General features: G+C 44.2%; 1 protein-coding gene across 1 annotated transcript in view; it reads right to left on the bottom strand.

Annotated features, from left to right (window-relative positions):
* Ntn4 (netrin 4) overlaps nucleotides 1-17,312 on the bottom strand; it is a 113,771-nt gene that overhangs the window by 13,450 nt on the left and 83,009 nt on the right. The window contains exon 6 of the mRNA NM_001106780.1: nucleotides 165-378. Coding sequence (NP_001100250.1) covers nucleotides 165-378 — 214 coding nt within the window. The remainder of the gene's footprint in view (nucleotides 1-164; nucleotides 379-17,312) is intronic.

Here is a 17,312-nt window from a genome sequence, read left to right as displayed (position 1 = left end):
ATTTCCTCCAAACACAAGAACAACTTTTTGATTCTTCAAACTGAACAAAAAAAATCTTTTAGTTATGTGCAGCTGTGTGCACTTTACTTAATGGTATTCGGTCACCTCCCAATCTCCAAAGCTTGAACCACACAAAGACAAGAACAAGAAGCATGCACATTCACCTGCTGATGCAGTCTCCCGTGAGCGGGTCGCAGCTCCCCGCACAGTCACAAGGTCTGCAGCCGTAGTCTCCAAAGCCCCAGTATCCCACCATGCACCTGTCACAATGTGGCCCTGCCACCCCAGGCTTGCAAGGGCAGTCACCATTGCTGGGGTCGCAGAAGGTCACCGAGCTGAAAGGAAGGATCGCCGAGCCAACTGGGTGGCAGGAACATGCTACAACAGAAGAGACAGGGGACCGATGAACGTCCGTAGGTCACCTGTGTGGAGCTTATGCCTGGCAAGTGCCTTCCCCTCATCAAACGGCATGTTTCCGAAATGCATCATTTACCCAGCTGATGTATGCTTGCATGTCTGCTGCAAAAAGAAACTTGGAACTTATTCTAAAATTGAGAGCATTAAATATAAACACCTTTTGGCTGAGGTGACAAGGACAAATGAGGAAGGTAGAGAAGGAGCATTTAGTGAGAGATGAGCTACAAGTAGATGATGTTTTAAAGCAGTGCTTCTCAGCCTTCCTCATGCTGCTACCCTTTAACACAGTTCTTCACGTTGCCATGACCTCCCTCCCCCACCCATAACATGGTTTTTGTTGCTACTCCATAACTGTAATGTTTTTACTGTTATGGATCGTAATGTAGATCTCTGTTTTCCTATGGTCTTAGGTGATTATTGTGAAAGGGTCATTTGGTCTTCAAAGAGATCAAGACCCACAGGTTGAGAACCACTGTTCTAGAAGTCAAGAGGGCTTTAAGGAAGAGGACGATGCCAGCTGTCTAACACAGCTACTGCAGGAAGATAAAGAGAATGGATTGTTAGGTTTAATAACATGAAGGCCTTCATAGGAAAAGTTTCAATTCATTGATACATGAGGAATGTGATTAAAGAGAACGCCAGAGAGAATCCAACAGTGAGACCAGAGAGTTCGTTTCCAAGCTAAACTTGACTGGGCGTGTGAAACTGAATGAGGATTTGTGTGCACGAGTGAACAAAGTGTGCATGTGAATTCTACATGAGATTTGCTTATTCGCTCAGTGTAAATTATAAACCGTGACCTCACTTGGGTCCTCTAACTGATGCTCAATTCAATTCCTTCAAGTTTTCCTAGATTAAAGACCAAATACTCCCCACAGTGGCCTCGACGAAACTTCCCTGGACTTTTCAATTGATTCTACCCTCTTGGTCTGATGATTGTATTGACCAACTTGTCTGGATAATCTGTCCACCTCAGGATGTCTTCCTACTCTTTCTCTTGCCCCCTGCAAGAGCCAAATGAGGAATGGAGGAAGAGATCTTGGTTCCGCTCCTGCCCCCTCAGCTCTCTCTGATTTGGAGGAAGAAGCTTACCTTGCTGAGTCCTGGCTTCCCCCGCTATGCTGTCTATATCTTTTTTTTTTTTTTTTTGGTTCTTTTTTTCGGAGCTGGGGACCGAACCCAGGGCCTTGCGCTTCCTAGGCAAGCGCTCTACCACTGAGCTAAATCCCCAGCCCCGCTAGCATTTTATTTTACATTAGAAACTGTGGCTTTTTTTTTCCGTTGTGAGGATCATCACATCTACCTCCTACAATGTCTATTTAATTATAAATTTCAGATAATAAAAAAAAACTCACTAAATTGAATTAAAATGCAATGACAAACACACTTAGCAAATGGCCAAAGAGGCAACTGTGTATGTGCACAAGGCAGTAGTCATCTAGCCATTCATTTAGTCAATGTGCATTTAATGAACAGCTACTATGTGCTAAGCACGTACTAAGCAGACTGCTAGGGAACTGAGTTGAAGTAGATAATCTTTACCCTTTGAAGAGACTCACAGTTTATGGGAATAATCCTTCCAGAGCTGGTGAGATGGTCCAGGGGGTAAATGTCAATGTGCAAACCTCATGGCATGAGTTTGATTCCTAGAACCATGGTATAAGGAGAAAACCAACTCTTGAATGTTTGCCCCCTGACTTCCCTCACATGCACCATGGTGCTCTCGCGCATGCACACAAACACACATACCACACCATATATACATAATCATGGGGATGACTCTAGCTGAGACTCCTAACAGAAAGGATACGGAGCCTGAAGTGGCCACCTCCTGTAGCCAGGCAGGACTTCTCGTAGAGGGAGGGGGACATTAACCCACCTACAAAATCCAACCAAAATTGCCTACAAGAGGCACAGAGATAAGGATGCAGCAGAGATTGAGGGCACAGCCAATCAGTGACTGGCCCAGCTTGAGACGGGTTCCATGGGAGAGAGCCAACCCCTGACACTATTAATGATGCTCTGCTGTGCTTGCAGACAGGAGCCCAGCATATCTGTCTCCTGTGAAGCTCCACCCAGCAGCGGGTGGAAGCAGATGCAGAGACCCACAGCCAAACATCAGGTGGCGCTCGGGAAATCTTGTGGAAGAGGTGGGGGGATAGGATTGAGCGAGCCGGAAGGGTCAAGGACACTACAAGAAGACCTATAGAGTCTGAATACATGGGGGCTCACAGAGACTGAGCCACCAACCAAAGAGCATGCTGGGGCTGGACCTAGGCCCCCTATACATTTGTAGCAGAAGTGCTACTTGGTCTTCATGTGAGTCCCCTAACAATTGGAGAGTGGGGGGCTGGGGGCTGTCTCTGACTCTGTTGCCTGCCATTGGATCCCCTTACCCCAACTGGACAGCCTGGGCTTCAGTGGAAAAGAATGAGCTTAGTTCTGCTAAGACTTGATGTCCCAGGGCAGGGTGGTACCCAAGACGGGCTTCCCCTTCTCTGAGGAGAAGAGGAGGGGGTAGCAGGGGGAAGGGATTTGTGAGGGTGGGACTGGGAAGAGAGGCGGGGAGGAGGCTGCTATAGGGATGTAAAGTGAATAAATAACGAATTAATGAAAAAAAGGAAAATAATAACTATTCCAATATAAAGGGGCTTAGGTAACATAGAAAAGATTTTAATCTTTAAATTCTTTATCCTTGTGATAAGAATGTCATTTAAGTCGAAGGCAGTTATGTCTTGCTATGTCTTTATCAAGCTTCCTAATTTTTCCAAGGGTTTGATTGATTATGAGGATCTTCATAATCAATTCTCTCTTAAGATATCAAGTCCCTGCTGATTTACCCCTTGCTCTTAAAGATAATTCTCTTTAATACTGGGTCATATACATATAACGTATGTACGTGTGGGTGGGTATGATATGTATGCACATATGTTGTATGTATTGCCATGATGTGTAGGTGTGTGCCTGCCATGACACACGTGTAGAGGTCAGAGGGCAACTCTGTGTGGCCCGATCTTCCCTTCCATGCTCACGTGGATCAAATGGAGGTCGCAGGGCTAGTCTGACAGGTGACTTTTCCTGGTGAACTACCTTGCTGGTCACCTGGAGTTATTGCTTGTCTTTAACTAACCAGTGTAGAAAGTATACATACTATATAAGTGACTACACCAAGATAGCAGGCACAAAACAGCACAGGCATGACAATGAATAAAACCACACAGGAGGGGCTGGGGATTTAGCTCAGTGGTAGAGCGCTTACCTAGGAAGCGCAAGGCCCTGGGTTCGGTCCCCAGCTCCGGGGGAAAAAAAAAGAACCAAAAAAAAAAAAAAAAAAGAAAAGAAAAGAAAAAAAAAACCACACAGGAAAGAACAAAGCTAGCTGATTGAGCCGACAGTGACAGTCGCTATGCCACCGGTTCTTAACAGCGGCCACGGGAGATTGAGACCCAAGGCAGATGCTGTAGGTCCCCCACTGGTGGGACCCCACTCACAGCATTTCCAGTCACGGGAAGAGGAATAAAGTAAAATAAAAGTCTGTCTGAGAGTTGACCTCTCAGCAGGACCTTAGGTTTTAAAACTGAGACACGAGTCAGGAATGGCCAGAGAAGAATGCAATTCTATCACGTGTGCTAATGGGTTCCCTGTCATCGTGACTTTTGCATCATGACAAGACAAAAATACCAGTGAGAAACTATGCAGAACTAGCTGCAGGCAGAAGGCCCGGGCGTCCTCCGCTGTGAGCCCTCTCAGACTGCAAAGGGGGGGTTGCCTTGCATTCTTACTCCTGATGTTTGACAGCTGTCAGTATCAGACACGCAGAGTCTACATTCCTTTTTCTCTTCTAGAAGGCACATTGTTGTTGTTGTTGTTGTTGTTGTTGTTGAAGATTGGTAGGTTGGGGAGAGGCTGTTTGTAGGTTATGGTTTCATTCTGAGTTCCTAGCATATATTTTGTACTAATTAATCTTTTCTCTTCCCTTTTCTTTTGGTTTTTCAGGATGGGGTTTCTCTGTGTAGCCCTGGCTGTCTTGGAACTCACTCTAGACCAGGCTATCCTCGAACTCATAGAGATCCTCCTGCCTCTGTCTCCGGAGTGCTGGGATTAACGCTATGTGACATCATCGGCCTGGCTGCTTGTTCTTTTTAAGTTCAACTCAAGCACTTACTTTTCCACAATGCCAGGCATTTATTTTATTTTATTCTTTTACATTTTTGTCACCATACATTCATGCCGATGCTACTGGGCTGCATAAGTACATTATCACACACGTATATATAATGTACTTGGAACACATCATCCTTCCAGAACCCTCTCTATGCAGTCCTGTTTTCTTACCCCCTACCCCATTAATTCTTTAGTTCTCTGGGAATTGTCATGCCATATGCACATATACTTTTATTTTTTGTATTCAAATAAAGTTTAGAAACCATCGATGAGAGAAAGGAAGTGCTCAATTCATCTTTCTGAGACTGCCGAAGTCTGGACAGAGAGACTGATGCAAGTCCTTGGCTTCTGCTTGTCATCAGACATGAGCCTCAATGGTGAAGATTACATCATAGTTTCTAATTATTACCATCACTGTGTGTTGTGTGGGTTCGCACAACTTCCCGGAGTTGGTTTCTGCCCTCCTACCTTTAAGAGGGTTCCAGGCAGTTAATTTAGGCCATTGGGCTTGGTAGCAGGGACCTTTAGTAGTGACTTATTGATTGGGGGTGTGCTCTACTGGAAGAAAATATAAAGTAATAATACAAAAGTTGTAAGCAGAACATGCCACAACAAGTTCCTTTTGAAGAATTTTTTTTCCCCCCAGAGCTGGGGACCGAACCCAGGGCCTTGTGCTTGCTAGGCAAGCGCTCTACCTCTGAGCTAAATCCCCAACCCCCCAACTCAAGCAATGCATTTTGATCATCGATAAAGAGAGTTACAAATTCTGTCTACAGTATCTGTTTGTAGGAAGACATCTATAACAGGCTTTGCCTCTTTAAAACATTTCCAGGAAAGGGATAGGACAAATGCAGCTTCTCTGGAAGGATTTTCTAACAGGAAGCACAACTGTTCATGGAAGAGTGGGATGACACATTTTCAAAGAACTTTGTGCATCCCAAGTTAAACATTCATTCCAGCTACAGGAGCTGATAATAAATATAGCCACTTGGGAATTTGCCTGTAAGATCTCGTAGAAAGAACGGAAAACAAGACAGAGGAAATATAATAAAGTTGATAAGGGACAAGCTCGGGAGTCAGATTGGATGGGTTCAGGTCCCGGTGATGAGGCTTCTTCCTCATAAGCCTTTATAAAACCCACTTTCCTGAGAGTCTCAGTATTCTCACTGGTCAAGTGAGACAAGCAATACTTACTTCCCAGGGCAGCATGAAGGTGTGTGGGACAGTGTGTGCTCTTAGCAGTGTGTTAGGAATCTGTGGTGCCAAACAATCTACATATAACTGATTTTATCTTCTGGCTAATGTGTGTTTTAAGATGCTCCCTATCCATCCACCCATCCTCCTCCCTGCTTACTACCCATATATCCTCCATCCATCCATCCTTCCCTCCCTCCCTCCATCCATCCATTCATCTATTCATCCATCCATCCCTCTCTCCCTCCACCATCCACCCATCCTCCTCCCTGCTTACTACCCATATATTATCCATCCATCCCTCCCTCCCTCCCTCCCTCCCTCCCTCCCTCCATCCACCCATCCATCCACTCGCCAATCTCTTGACTCACACTTTTTCACATCAACATGAACGGCTAGGAACCAGAGATATGAGGGAAAATATTAAGAATCACATCTCTTGAGTGAAGGAAAGAAACGAGTGAAACAAAGTCAGCAAGTATTTTGATCTAGTTAGTCCACGGTGTGTGAGAAGACAGAGGGAAAACCAGTAACGACCTCATGGCACATGCATGTTGATATATTTTTTAAGGGGATAAACAACCCAACTGGCTTTCTAGGTAGCCTCTCTACCTTGCCCTTGGGAGGAATGTGGTGGCAAAATAGTAGCATGCCTTTCTTGATTACCCCGTGCGTTAGAATTAAATTCTTCTTTGGTTACACGGGTCCTTTCCTTGGATAAAAACATCAACCTGTCACTCAGGTAGTAAATCAGAATAGGAGGAAAAAAGTAGGGTGTGATTTATGGTCTTGCTGTTTATAGTGAAATGCTGGGCAGGAGTCAAAGCTGCTCAGCTGCACGGAACTTCAGAATACAAATGCCAGCAACAATGGCCAGGAACCCTGTGGTCACCTTTGTTTTTTGGATGGATAGTTAAGGTGTTAGTGGTGGTGGTGGTGGTAGTAGTGGTGGTAGTTGTCCAAGGGAACCAAGGTTCCCCACCTTCAGCGGAACTGCAGCCCCTGTTTGGGTGTCTAGCACTCTGAGATTGACCCATGGACACCAAGATCGCCTTGGCTCTTTAGCGTTACCTGGTAGTTCCCTAACTTTTTGCTGTCCCGCCGGCCAAATATACACCGAGAGCAAAATACCCTGAACGTATTTGTTCCTGATTTAGCGTTTCTAAAAACAGCACTCAAAAGTTCAAGGCCCTCAGCTGGGAAAGAAGTGGCTGCTTGGGGACCTTTCACCACGGACCCGTGACCACGCCCTCCTCAGCGCAGCGCCTCCCAGGCTCCCAGCATTGTTTTCTCCTGGAAAGGCCAGGCCAAGGACCTACCCAACTTCTGATGGGGATATTTTTTTTTTTTAATAGCAAAGACATTTCAGGAGCTGGCAGCTGCCTGCTGAGGCAGAGAGAGAGAGAGAGAGAGAGAGAGAGAGAGAGAGAGAGAGAGAGAGAGAGAGAGAGAGAACTTAAAGGAGACAATTTTGGGGATTTTGGGACGCAGTCCCAAGCAGAGAGGAGATAGTATAAGCTGTTACTAATGTATTAAGTGTGAAGTTGAAAAGTAGATGACAGAATCGTTTCGTCCTCTGAGGGCTGCTGTTTACTCCTTCCATTCTAAGGCCATCTCCTTTGATAGCAGCCGGACAGCTACAAAGACACAGTTTTGCTAGCCGATGAATAGCTATGAAACTAAAAATAGGTAAATGGATCTGTCGCCCTGTGAAAAGCAAGACAGCAGCTTAGGAATGTTTACCCAAAGATGCTTAAATACATTTCACCCAGCGGACAGCTATCTATTATCGTCAATGTGCACGGCAGACATACTGCTTTCCAACCAAATTGTGTGGGAATAAGCCTAGTGAGAATCCACATTAACGCTTGCCTTTAATTTACTGAAACTGATTCTCTCATCAGTCAGCTGTCTCACATGGCATAGGAAAATGCATCACACATAAGATATGATTTTATTCAATGTCTTAAACAGTATATGGAAGGTAATTTAAATTTAGTGTATTTCCTACCCACCTTTGGTAAAGTATTAAATATGTATTGTAAATAAGTATTGATGTCATGGCCTTTATTTTTAATCCGTGACGGTGGCTGAGGTTCAGGCCCCTGTGTGTGTGTGTGTGTGTGTGTGTGTGTGTGTGTCATTTTTTTTCCTGTTTACCAATTGTAACCATGCCAGTTTCTATTTATTCCTGGAGATATCTAAGAGATCTTACATGGTTTAAAAAAAAAAAGAAAAAGAAAGAAAGGAAAAAAAAAAAACCAAAAACAACTCTACAATCTCAGTTTGTGACTCTTTAAACCAGAGAAAGTACTTCTGAATATACAGATGGATTCAGTTTACTAGAAAACTTCCAGATAGGAGTTTATGTGCATTGCTTGACTCTGAAGAATTTGGCCCTGTCATACACCACTGTTATTATTATTGTCTGCTTCGTGCTTCGAAAAGAAATACCACCTGCTCACCCTCCTGTAGTCCACTCACCAGCTAGCCAGTCACCCTGACAGGAGCAGAGCCATCTCTCACGAGCCCTTTTCCGAGAGAGAGAGAGAGAGAGAGAGAGAGAGAGAGAGAGAGAGAGAGAGAGAGAAGCCCTATTTCCTACTGACAGCGCATGCCTTAGATCCTTTCTCTGAATGGATATGGTGAGTCTGGCCTATAATCTGCCTTTGCATTTGTTTCTCTTCCTAACACGTTTATAGCTTTTAATCATATAATCGCATGGTGGAATTTTCCACTAGGGTAGAGGCTCCATTTTGTTGTCTCTGGAATGACCAGAATAGGCTCAGCACACAGCCTGCATTCAGTAAGGTGAGGGTTTTTTCTTCTTTTTTAAAATATTTTTTAAGATTTATTTTTATTTGTGGTGTGTGTGTGTGTGTGTGTGTGTGTGTGTGTGTGTGTGCGCGCACACACACACACACACACACACACACACACACACACACGTGCCCATAGGGCCCTGAAGAGGGTATCATCATATCTCCTGGAGCTGGAGTTCCACGGTTGTGAGCAGTGATGTTGGTGGTAGGAAGCACGCTTTGGTTCCCTGGAGGAGCTCTAATGCTCTTAATTGCTAAGCCATCTCCCCAACCCCTGGGTTGGAGTTTAGAAATGAATGGTTGTACCAGCTGGTTTTGTGTGTCAACTTGACACAAGCTGGAGTTATCACAGAGAAAGGAGCCTCCGTTGTGGAAATGCCTCCATGAGAACCAACTGTAAAGCATTTTCTCAATCAGTGATCAAGAGTGGGAGGACCCCACTCATGGTGGGTGGTGCCATCCCTGGGTTGGTGTCTTGGGTTCTGTAAGAAAGCAGGCTGAGCAAGCCAGGGGAAGAAAGCCAGTAAGCAGCACCCCTCCATGGCCTCTGCATCAGCTCCTGACTCCAGGTTCCTGCCCTGTGTGAGTTCCTGTCCTGACTTTCTTTGGTGATGAACAGCAATGTGGAAGTGTAAGCTGAATCAACCCTTTCCTCCCCAGCTCGCTTCTTGGTCATGGGGTTTCACTGCAGCAATAGAAAGTCTGACCAAGACAATGGTGCTATCTAGTACTTCTTAGTGGCTGGAAGTCTTTGGCCTTCAGTAGTCTTTCAACCGGCTTAATGATCACCTCTACAGTACAGTGTGAGGCCTAGAAGTAAGAATGACATCCATTAGAGCCTAGGTCTGTAGCCAACTGACTTTGGTAATTCAACCTTTGCCGAATGAATGGATGGATGGATGAATGAATGAACGAACCTCTCTGTAAACACGGAACGATTTTCTGTTTTGGTGAAGCCCCCAAAGGACCACACGATTTCTTTTACAGGCTTTAATAGCTTCTTAGCACTACGGCATGTGACGCAGAGGTACTAGGAACAGAAAGATTAAAGCAAGCAAGACCCTCGACAAGTCCGTGGAAAACATACACGGTCAAAGCAGGATCCATTCCGCTGAGTCACTTGGGCACAGCTATTTCTTGCATTTAACGCTTCACTTAGTTCAGTTCTGTTATTTATTATTTGCGATAAAAAAATATTGCGACTCTGCAGGAGACATTCTCTGCTCCAAATAATGCCTCTCAGTGGAAGCAATTTTTCCCACATTCATCAATCTGAAATTCCTCTTCTTGCATGTAATTATCTCTAATTATTCCTCTCTGTCGTAGGGTGATAACTGGCCTTAAGATGGCTGCTCTGCATTCCTCTACCCTTTCTGGGTATCTATAGAAACTTTGGGTCTCCTCTCTGGGAAGTTTGCTAGTTCTGAACTCGTTTACCCTCACTCACATCCACACAGGCTCATCGTGGCCTTCCTTGCCCGTTTGTTTCTTTTGGGACAGTTCTGTCTGGAACTCTCTCCGCATCTGTATCTTTTTAGTAAGATCCTTAGGACAGTGGTTTTCAACCCGTGGGTCTCGACTTCTTCAGGGGTCCTTCTACCTTTTCACAGGGGTGACATATCAGATAGCCTGCATATCAGATATTTATGATTCATAACAGTGGCAAAATTACAGTTATGGAGTAGCAAGGGAAATAACTTTACGGTTGGGGGTCCCAACATGAGGAGCTGTACTAAAGGGTCACAGCGTTAGGAAGGCTGAGAAGCATTGGCTTAGGATGGCTAAGCTATTTACCTGAGCTATTTATCAGGAAGCAGAACCCTATGTAATACTAAATACTAGATTTTGGGGGAAAAAATCCTTTACAATGACTCTTGTCTCTTAAAAAAAAATAAAGAGAGCATTATATACATTATATATAATTCTATATAATATATAGTGTATATATAAATTTGTAAATATACATAATTATACAATTATATATTTGTTTTAATAATATATACTTATATATACTTAATAACTATAATTATAATTGTAACTATAACCATATACTTTGTTTCAAATACTTGTGGAATAGAGTAGAATTCCTTAGAATTTTGTGCTTCATTGATTGTACCTAGGACTCAGCAGTCGGACAAACCTGGGTCCAAAACTCAGGATGGCCCTGACCCCCTGCATGAACGTGGATAGATGTGTGATCAGGTTAAGCCTGGCGTTCCCATCTGTAAAGTGGAACTGACAGTCCTTAGCTCATGATCGCTATGTAAGTCTCCTTTGTCACTGCCGAGCACAGTGCCAGCCCACGGCAGTCATTTATCATCGTCTCATCTCCTTCCTCCTCATTTCGTCTGGACTGAAGATTCTGATTGGATACTTTGCTTGTTTACTTAATGTTTCCCATCTTTATCAAGTGTAAAATGGCATCTGACTTATTTACTCAATGAACCTTACTTCCTCTTTGAGACGGGAGTTTATTAATATTTGTTGCTTTCCAAATTGACTGTGTGCGTGTGTGTGAGTATAGGTGTGTGTGTGTGTACATGCATGCATGTGAGTGTGTGTGAGTAGGTGCGTATATTTGTGTGAATGTGTGTGTATGTGTGTAAGTGGTTGTGTGTACTCTGGGAATGGAACCCCTACGCAAATACTCTACTATTGACCGATCTCTTCAGCTCAACTTTTTTCTTGAGACAGGCTCTCCCCGTGCAACCCAGGCTGGCCTTGAACTCAAGACCTTCCTGCTTCTGCCTCCCACTATTGGAATTAAGGTATGCGCCACACACCCAGTCTTCACTGACTTTTACTCATCAGTTTGTAATGGTTCTTATAGGGAGAGTGTGAATGTTAATACATTACTTAATCTTTTAAGAGAGTTACCATAATATGGTTATTATATTATGCCCTATTGATATTTTTTTTCCTATTTCTTTCACTTTCTTACCCCTCTGGTTTTACTTTGGGGATTAAAACTAAGAAGTTGCCACGCTGCTGCTTCTATTTAAAGCTTGCTTTTCAAAAAACAGTTACTTTATTTTCATTCTACACTGGGGTCATCATCCGCACTTGCTTCCAGAAGAAAACAGGGATGCCTGTGTTGTTCGTATGCCATAAAACCAACTTATATGGCTTTGCCAAGCTGTACTTGGAAGAGTCCACCAGGGGGTTACTGTCCCAGGAGACTTTCCTGGCACCTGAGAAGCAGTGCTCTGGATGTAGGCTCAACAGTTGAAAACAGAGGAAGTCTCAGGTTCCTCACTGCGTTTTATGGGAAGGCATTCAGGATCCCATCAACGTAAAACTTCCCTGGAAGCAAACGAATGGGAAAGACTCGGTATATAAGGGCAGGAGATGGAAGGGCTGATAGAGAGCCAAGGGAAGAGAGATATGTAGGCGTTATCATACGATCAGGCTGCGTGAGGAGACGCTAAAGGACTGAAAATGGCCACCCACCCGAGGCCCATGCATTTCTTCTGTGCACTGAGTTCTTTTGGCCTAAGCCAGGAGGAAGAGCATGGGAGGCTGCGAGGGAGTGTGGGGGGTAGGCTGTTTAGATGACAGACTCTCTTGTGTAGGTAACGGTAACTTAGGAGCCAGATAACATCTTGGTAAACACTTGGTTTAGGGGTCGGAACAGAGAGAACACGTTTATTTTTATTCCCTTGCTCCTAAAAGGCAATGGCTGCACTTACTCTGGCCCCTCGGGATGAAGGGAGGTTATGCCAACCATCCTCGAGGTTGCTACTTGGGCATTCTGCATTGTTTTCCTGGCGGCTGTGTGTGCTTTCCATATTGAAAAAAAAAAAAGACTATGCCACGGTTAGAAGTGTGTTTCTTGACATTAAAGAAAAAGTTATTATAAAGGATCTAACTGGGTGTGTCCCAAGAAGAGCTAACGTCATTCTGCAAGGCCTGCGTTCAAACATCTGTTTTAAACATGCTCTTTGAGAGGGAGGGAAATTAGTATAGAAGCATCGTCGGATGGCTGTCAATAGTCCATGCCTGGTCCGTCAATTTCCCACCCACATAACACTCAATAAATCCCTTAGTGTTGAAAAGATGAGGGGAAGGAGAAACTTTGGGAGGAACTGGATTCAAGGATTATTTCAGTGTCGTCACAATAAGTAGTTCAGTGCTGTACTTAAATAGGTCAAGAGAGAACACAAGGAAATGTCGGTGTGGTGGTAAGCTAGGTTTATCTCTCTCTCTCTCTCTCTCTCTCTCTCTCTCTCACACACACACACACACACACACACACACACACACACACACAGAATCTGTGTCCTATGAATAAGAAGTTTGGTGATTGGAATTTCCAGATAATCATGCTAAAATGCTTACACAGAAAACGGGACGTCTTGTAACATCTTTCACAGATTCTCTCGGACAAAATCCAGGTCCTATGCTAAGCATCTTTCTTGGGAGAAGAAAACGGCAGGTTCTCTGCAGGAGGTACACCTAACCCAGTCAGGAGATAATGTTACAGGTGACTGTGAGCTCACACTCTTTCATCATTCAGGTAGAAAGGCAGCTGGCCCCAGAGCTAGGGCTGACGTATGCAGTGGTCCTTAGAGCCCAGCAGGGACCAGAAGGGTCAGATCAGAATCAGGAGTGGTGCTTGTACAGAAGTGTCCGTTTCTGGATCACTTCCCCAGGGGTCTCGGAGTCAAGAGATCAACGAGAGCTCCCAAGAGATTCTGACCCACCTCCAGGCTCTGAGCATAGAGAACGGTGCTTGTGCCCGGTGGTCGGTGAAGGTGGTTAGACTGCGTGCAAAGGACGGAAACATCTCACTTAAATATAGTCTGTTTCCTGATGTCAAACATTAGGCGCTGAGGATGAAACTCAGTGGTAGTGTGCTTGTTAGCATGTGAGTCCCGAAGCTCTGTCTTCAGGATCTCCCATCTAAAATCTGGTAGCTTGAACCCGGCTAAAGTGGGAATATCAAAACCATAGACACTGCAAATGCTCCAGATTAGGACTCTGCCCCCACCCCACTGAAAGACAGTACACCACTGGGTGCTGCATGACCTGTTCTCCCATTGTTAATATCTCTGACACAGCCAAACCAACTGCGGTTATAGTCACACAGGAGACCAGAGGTTTCAAAGAGAGGTCTCTTCAAAAGGAACTATGCTCCTTTGGAAATACAGTATTACTCAGAGTAGCTCATTCCACAGAGGAGGGAGAACTCTCCCTTCTTCTCTCCCCTTAGCAACCACTTAGTTTGAGCCTGTTTCTGTCCTTAGCCCTAAATTCAGCTAGGAGACTCAGATTTTCCCTTGTGTTTATAGACCTTAAATGCACTGTCCTTTAAAAACACTTCTTTTCCTTACTTGTGTAAATAAATTCAGCTTCAATGATCTCCACTTGTCTTACATAAACAAACAACATCTTAGGAATCCCCAGAAGTGATTTCTTGGCCTGGAAAAGTGTGGGGGACAGTCAGTCCCCACAGTAGACTCTGGTTGAGGCCGAACTAAAGAGGAAGTGAAAACAGATGATTTAATTGTTCACAGGAATTAATGTATTGACCGTCAGATTTGGTGCAGGGCAATGTTTGATGGACCTGTGAGATTAACTCAAGTGTACAAGCAAGGCCTGTTGCATTTAGCACACCAGGAGAGTGAGAGGCACAAAACCAGTTGGAACATCAAAGAGGCCAACAAATCCTTGGTTGTTGGGCAGGAAGATAGCTGACCCTAGAACTGATTTCCAGGATCAAATGCCATTCTATGAGCTAAGGTGACCAGGTGACTATCCTACTAAATGTATGGGAGCCACTATAAGCAGTGTGTCACATCAATCCTTAGAGAATTCATCCAAGGCCACAAAGGCACTCACTGAGTTGGAAAGCAGGACAATAGTTTCAGAGGGGGAAAATGTCCATGAAGAAACACTGCAGGGGATTTCCTGAGGAAGTCTTTCTCAGACTTTACTCATTCTATCCCCACCCTCTCCCTGAGGCACACAGCGCATCTTTCCTCTCACAGCCCAGAGACCACAGTAGTGCTTAAACGAAAGCACTTTTGAAGACGGTCAATGAGCTGGTTCACACTCAGGCCTTTGGAGAGTGAACAGAGAGTCCTGTGCACTCACTGGGTGTCAGCCCTGTGCACTCACTGGGTGTCAGCCCTGTGCACTCACTGGGTGTCAGCCCTGTGCACTCACTGGGTGTCAGCCCTGTGCACTCACTGGGTGTTAGCCAGGGCTCATACATCACTGCCACCTCAGTGTATTGCTGTGACCTGTTACTGTAAGTTTCTCCCCATCGAGTAGGTAAGGCCTTTCCAGGCATCTTACAGACCTGGTGATTACCACAGTGCCTGGCAGAGGGGAAGCAAAGTCTTGTATACAACCACTATATAAAAGAGTAGTTGTGAACAGCACCAAATTAGACACTGAGGAGCCTTGAGGTAAAGAAAACTTCAGTGAACATCCTAAATTGAAAGTCATAAGGAAGTACCCCTTCTTGAGATTTCTACTAACACTTCATGGATTTAAAGTTCTCCTGAGGATCAAACACACGAATCTTGACTTCTGTCTTTCTCCCTCAGTAAATGTCTTAAAATTTATTTTGAAACTCTAAGTTTACACACACTCAAACAGAGATAAAATCTTCGGTTTTATTTGGACGTTGGTTTAAGTAGACAGTCTCACTAGCTCATTTAAGCAATTTAGCTCTAGAAAGCCCTCAAACGCTTAACCTTCATTGGAAAACATCTCACAGCCCTCTCAACCTCTAAGACAGTACAGTCAGATGAGGACTTGTTAAAGTGAATTTTTGACTTTGTCTGGGCTGGAATACGGGGTTCTGCATTTCAAAGCAGCAACCAGATGATGCCAATGAGATTAGGTCTCTGGACCACACAGAGGGCAGGTTGTTCTGCCTTGGTAAACTCAGAACAAATACAACAAAACCGGGGGTTGGGGATTTAGCTCAGTGGTAGAGTGCTTGCCTAGCAAGCGCAAGGCCCTGGGTTCGGTCCCCAGCTCAGAAAAAAAAAAAAAAGAAAAAAAAATACAACAAAACCATTATTCTGCATATAGTCATTTATGCTATTTTTGGAGCCACACAAGGGAATAGTCTAGATTTTTCTCCTTTTAATCACCCCCCCTTAAAGATTTATTTATCTTATGTATATGAGTACACTGTAGTTATCTTCTGGGATATCAGAAGAGGGCATCAGATCCCATTACAGATGGTTGTGAGCCACCATGTGGTTGCTGGGAATTGAACTCAGGACCTCTGGAAGAGCAATCAGTGCTCTTAACCGCTGAGCCATCTCTCCAGCCCTCAGCCTGTGTGTTTGATACTACATTCCGTGAAAGCAAAGCAGAAAGTGATGGAGGGAAGGCATCTAGGTATAGCAGTTCTCTATCAGGGACCTCCTGTGAATCGGTACATCACAAACACAGTAGACTTTGTGTGTCATCGGCTTAGTCACCAGACGTCATAGCTGCAGAGGACACACAGACGCTGGTATGGAAGAAAGGGAGTGGCACTGAACACATGCCAGTGAGACACATGCTGTAGAGAGGAATTCCACAGAAGAATGGGATTGCTGTGTCGTCAGATGGACTGCCGGCTCAGAAAGGGGAACGGAAGAACAAGACTTGTACTCTAGCAGGAAGTGGACGTGGATGTCTGTGCCCAAATGTACCCTGGAGTATTCAGGAAGTAAATGGAGCCTTTGCTCAGCAGGGCAGGGACTATGTAGAGAGGAGAAGACAAGTCTTCCTCATACCTTCCATGTCCCCTGAAAACCATGCTATAAATGCCAGGCTGCTATCGGCCATTTTCATAATTCTCCTCCACGGGACACTAAGAAGCATGAAAATACTGGCTGACTAGGAGTGATCTGCAATAAGTCTTATTAGAATAGTTCTAAACTTTGATGCTAAGAGATTAAAGGGTAGAATGGAGCGGTGGCTCAGCAGTTGAGAGCACGGACTGTTCTTCCAGAGGTGCTGAGTTCAAATCCCAGCAACCACATGGTGGTTCACAGCCATCTGTAGTGGGATCTGATGCCCTCTTCTGGTGTGTCTGAAGACAGCTACAGTGTACTTATATATAATACAGTGTACTTATATATAATAAATAAATCTTTAAAAAACAAGAGTTAACCTTTTGTTAACTTAGGACTCAGTCGAAAAAAATGTGACTTGCGGTTTTGTTTAGTTTTGTTCTGAAGGGTGCATTAGTACAGTTGTCATTGAGATGCCATTGGTTGTCTGACCAGCTAGGAGGAATCCATTTTTGTTTTACAGTTTCTTCTCTTGTACCCTTCTTATAAAATTCTGGATCCATGAGTACTTTACGTTGTAAAAAGCCAGAGATGACAGCATTTTACATTTGGCAAGCATAGGACTCAGAGCTTGTCACAGAGCAGTAACAAAAAACAAAAGGAAAATGTGAAGACATTCATTTTGGCTCCCAGTCTGTCCTGACCCTTCCTACTTTTTCTTTTTCTATTGTTTGACTCGTTCAAAAAAACATTTCACCTGTTCTAATTCTTCATGTGGTTTTTTATTTTATAAAAGGCAAACAAAATAAAAATTGTTAAGTAAGGGTCAGGGAGATGGTTTAGAGTGCAAAATGTTTGCCATGGAAGACTGACTATTTTAATTTGACCCTGAACCCACAGTAGTAGTAGTAATAGTAGTAGTAGTAATAGCAGTAATAGTAGTAGTAATAGCAGTAGTAGTAATAGTAGT

Source organism: Rattus norvegicus, chromosome 7, assembly GCF_036323735.1.
Source record: "Rattus norvegicus strain BN/NHsdMcwi chromosome 7, GRCr8, whole genome shotgun sequence".
Taxonomy (NCBI): domain Eukaryota; kingdom Metazoa; phylum Chordata; class Mammalia; order Rodentia; family Muridae; genus Rattus; species Rattus norvegicus.
The sequence above is the reverse complement of the archived record's forward strand: the minus strand, read 5'-3'. Positions and strand labels throughout refer to the sequence as shown.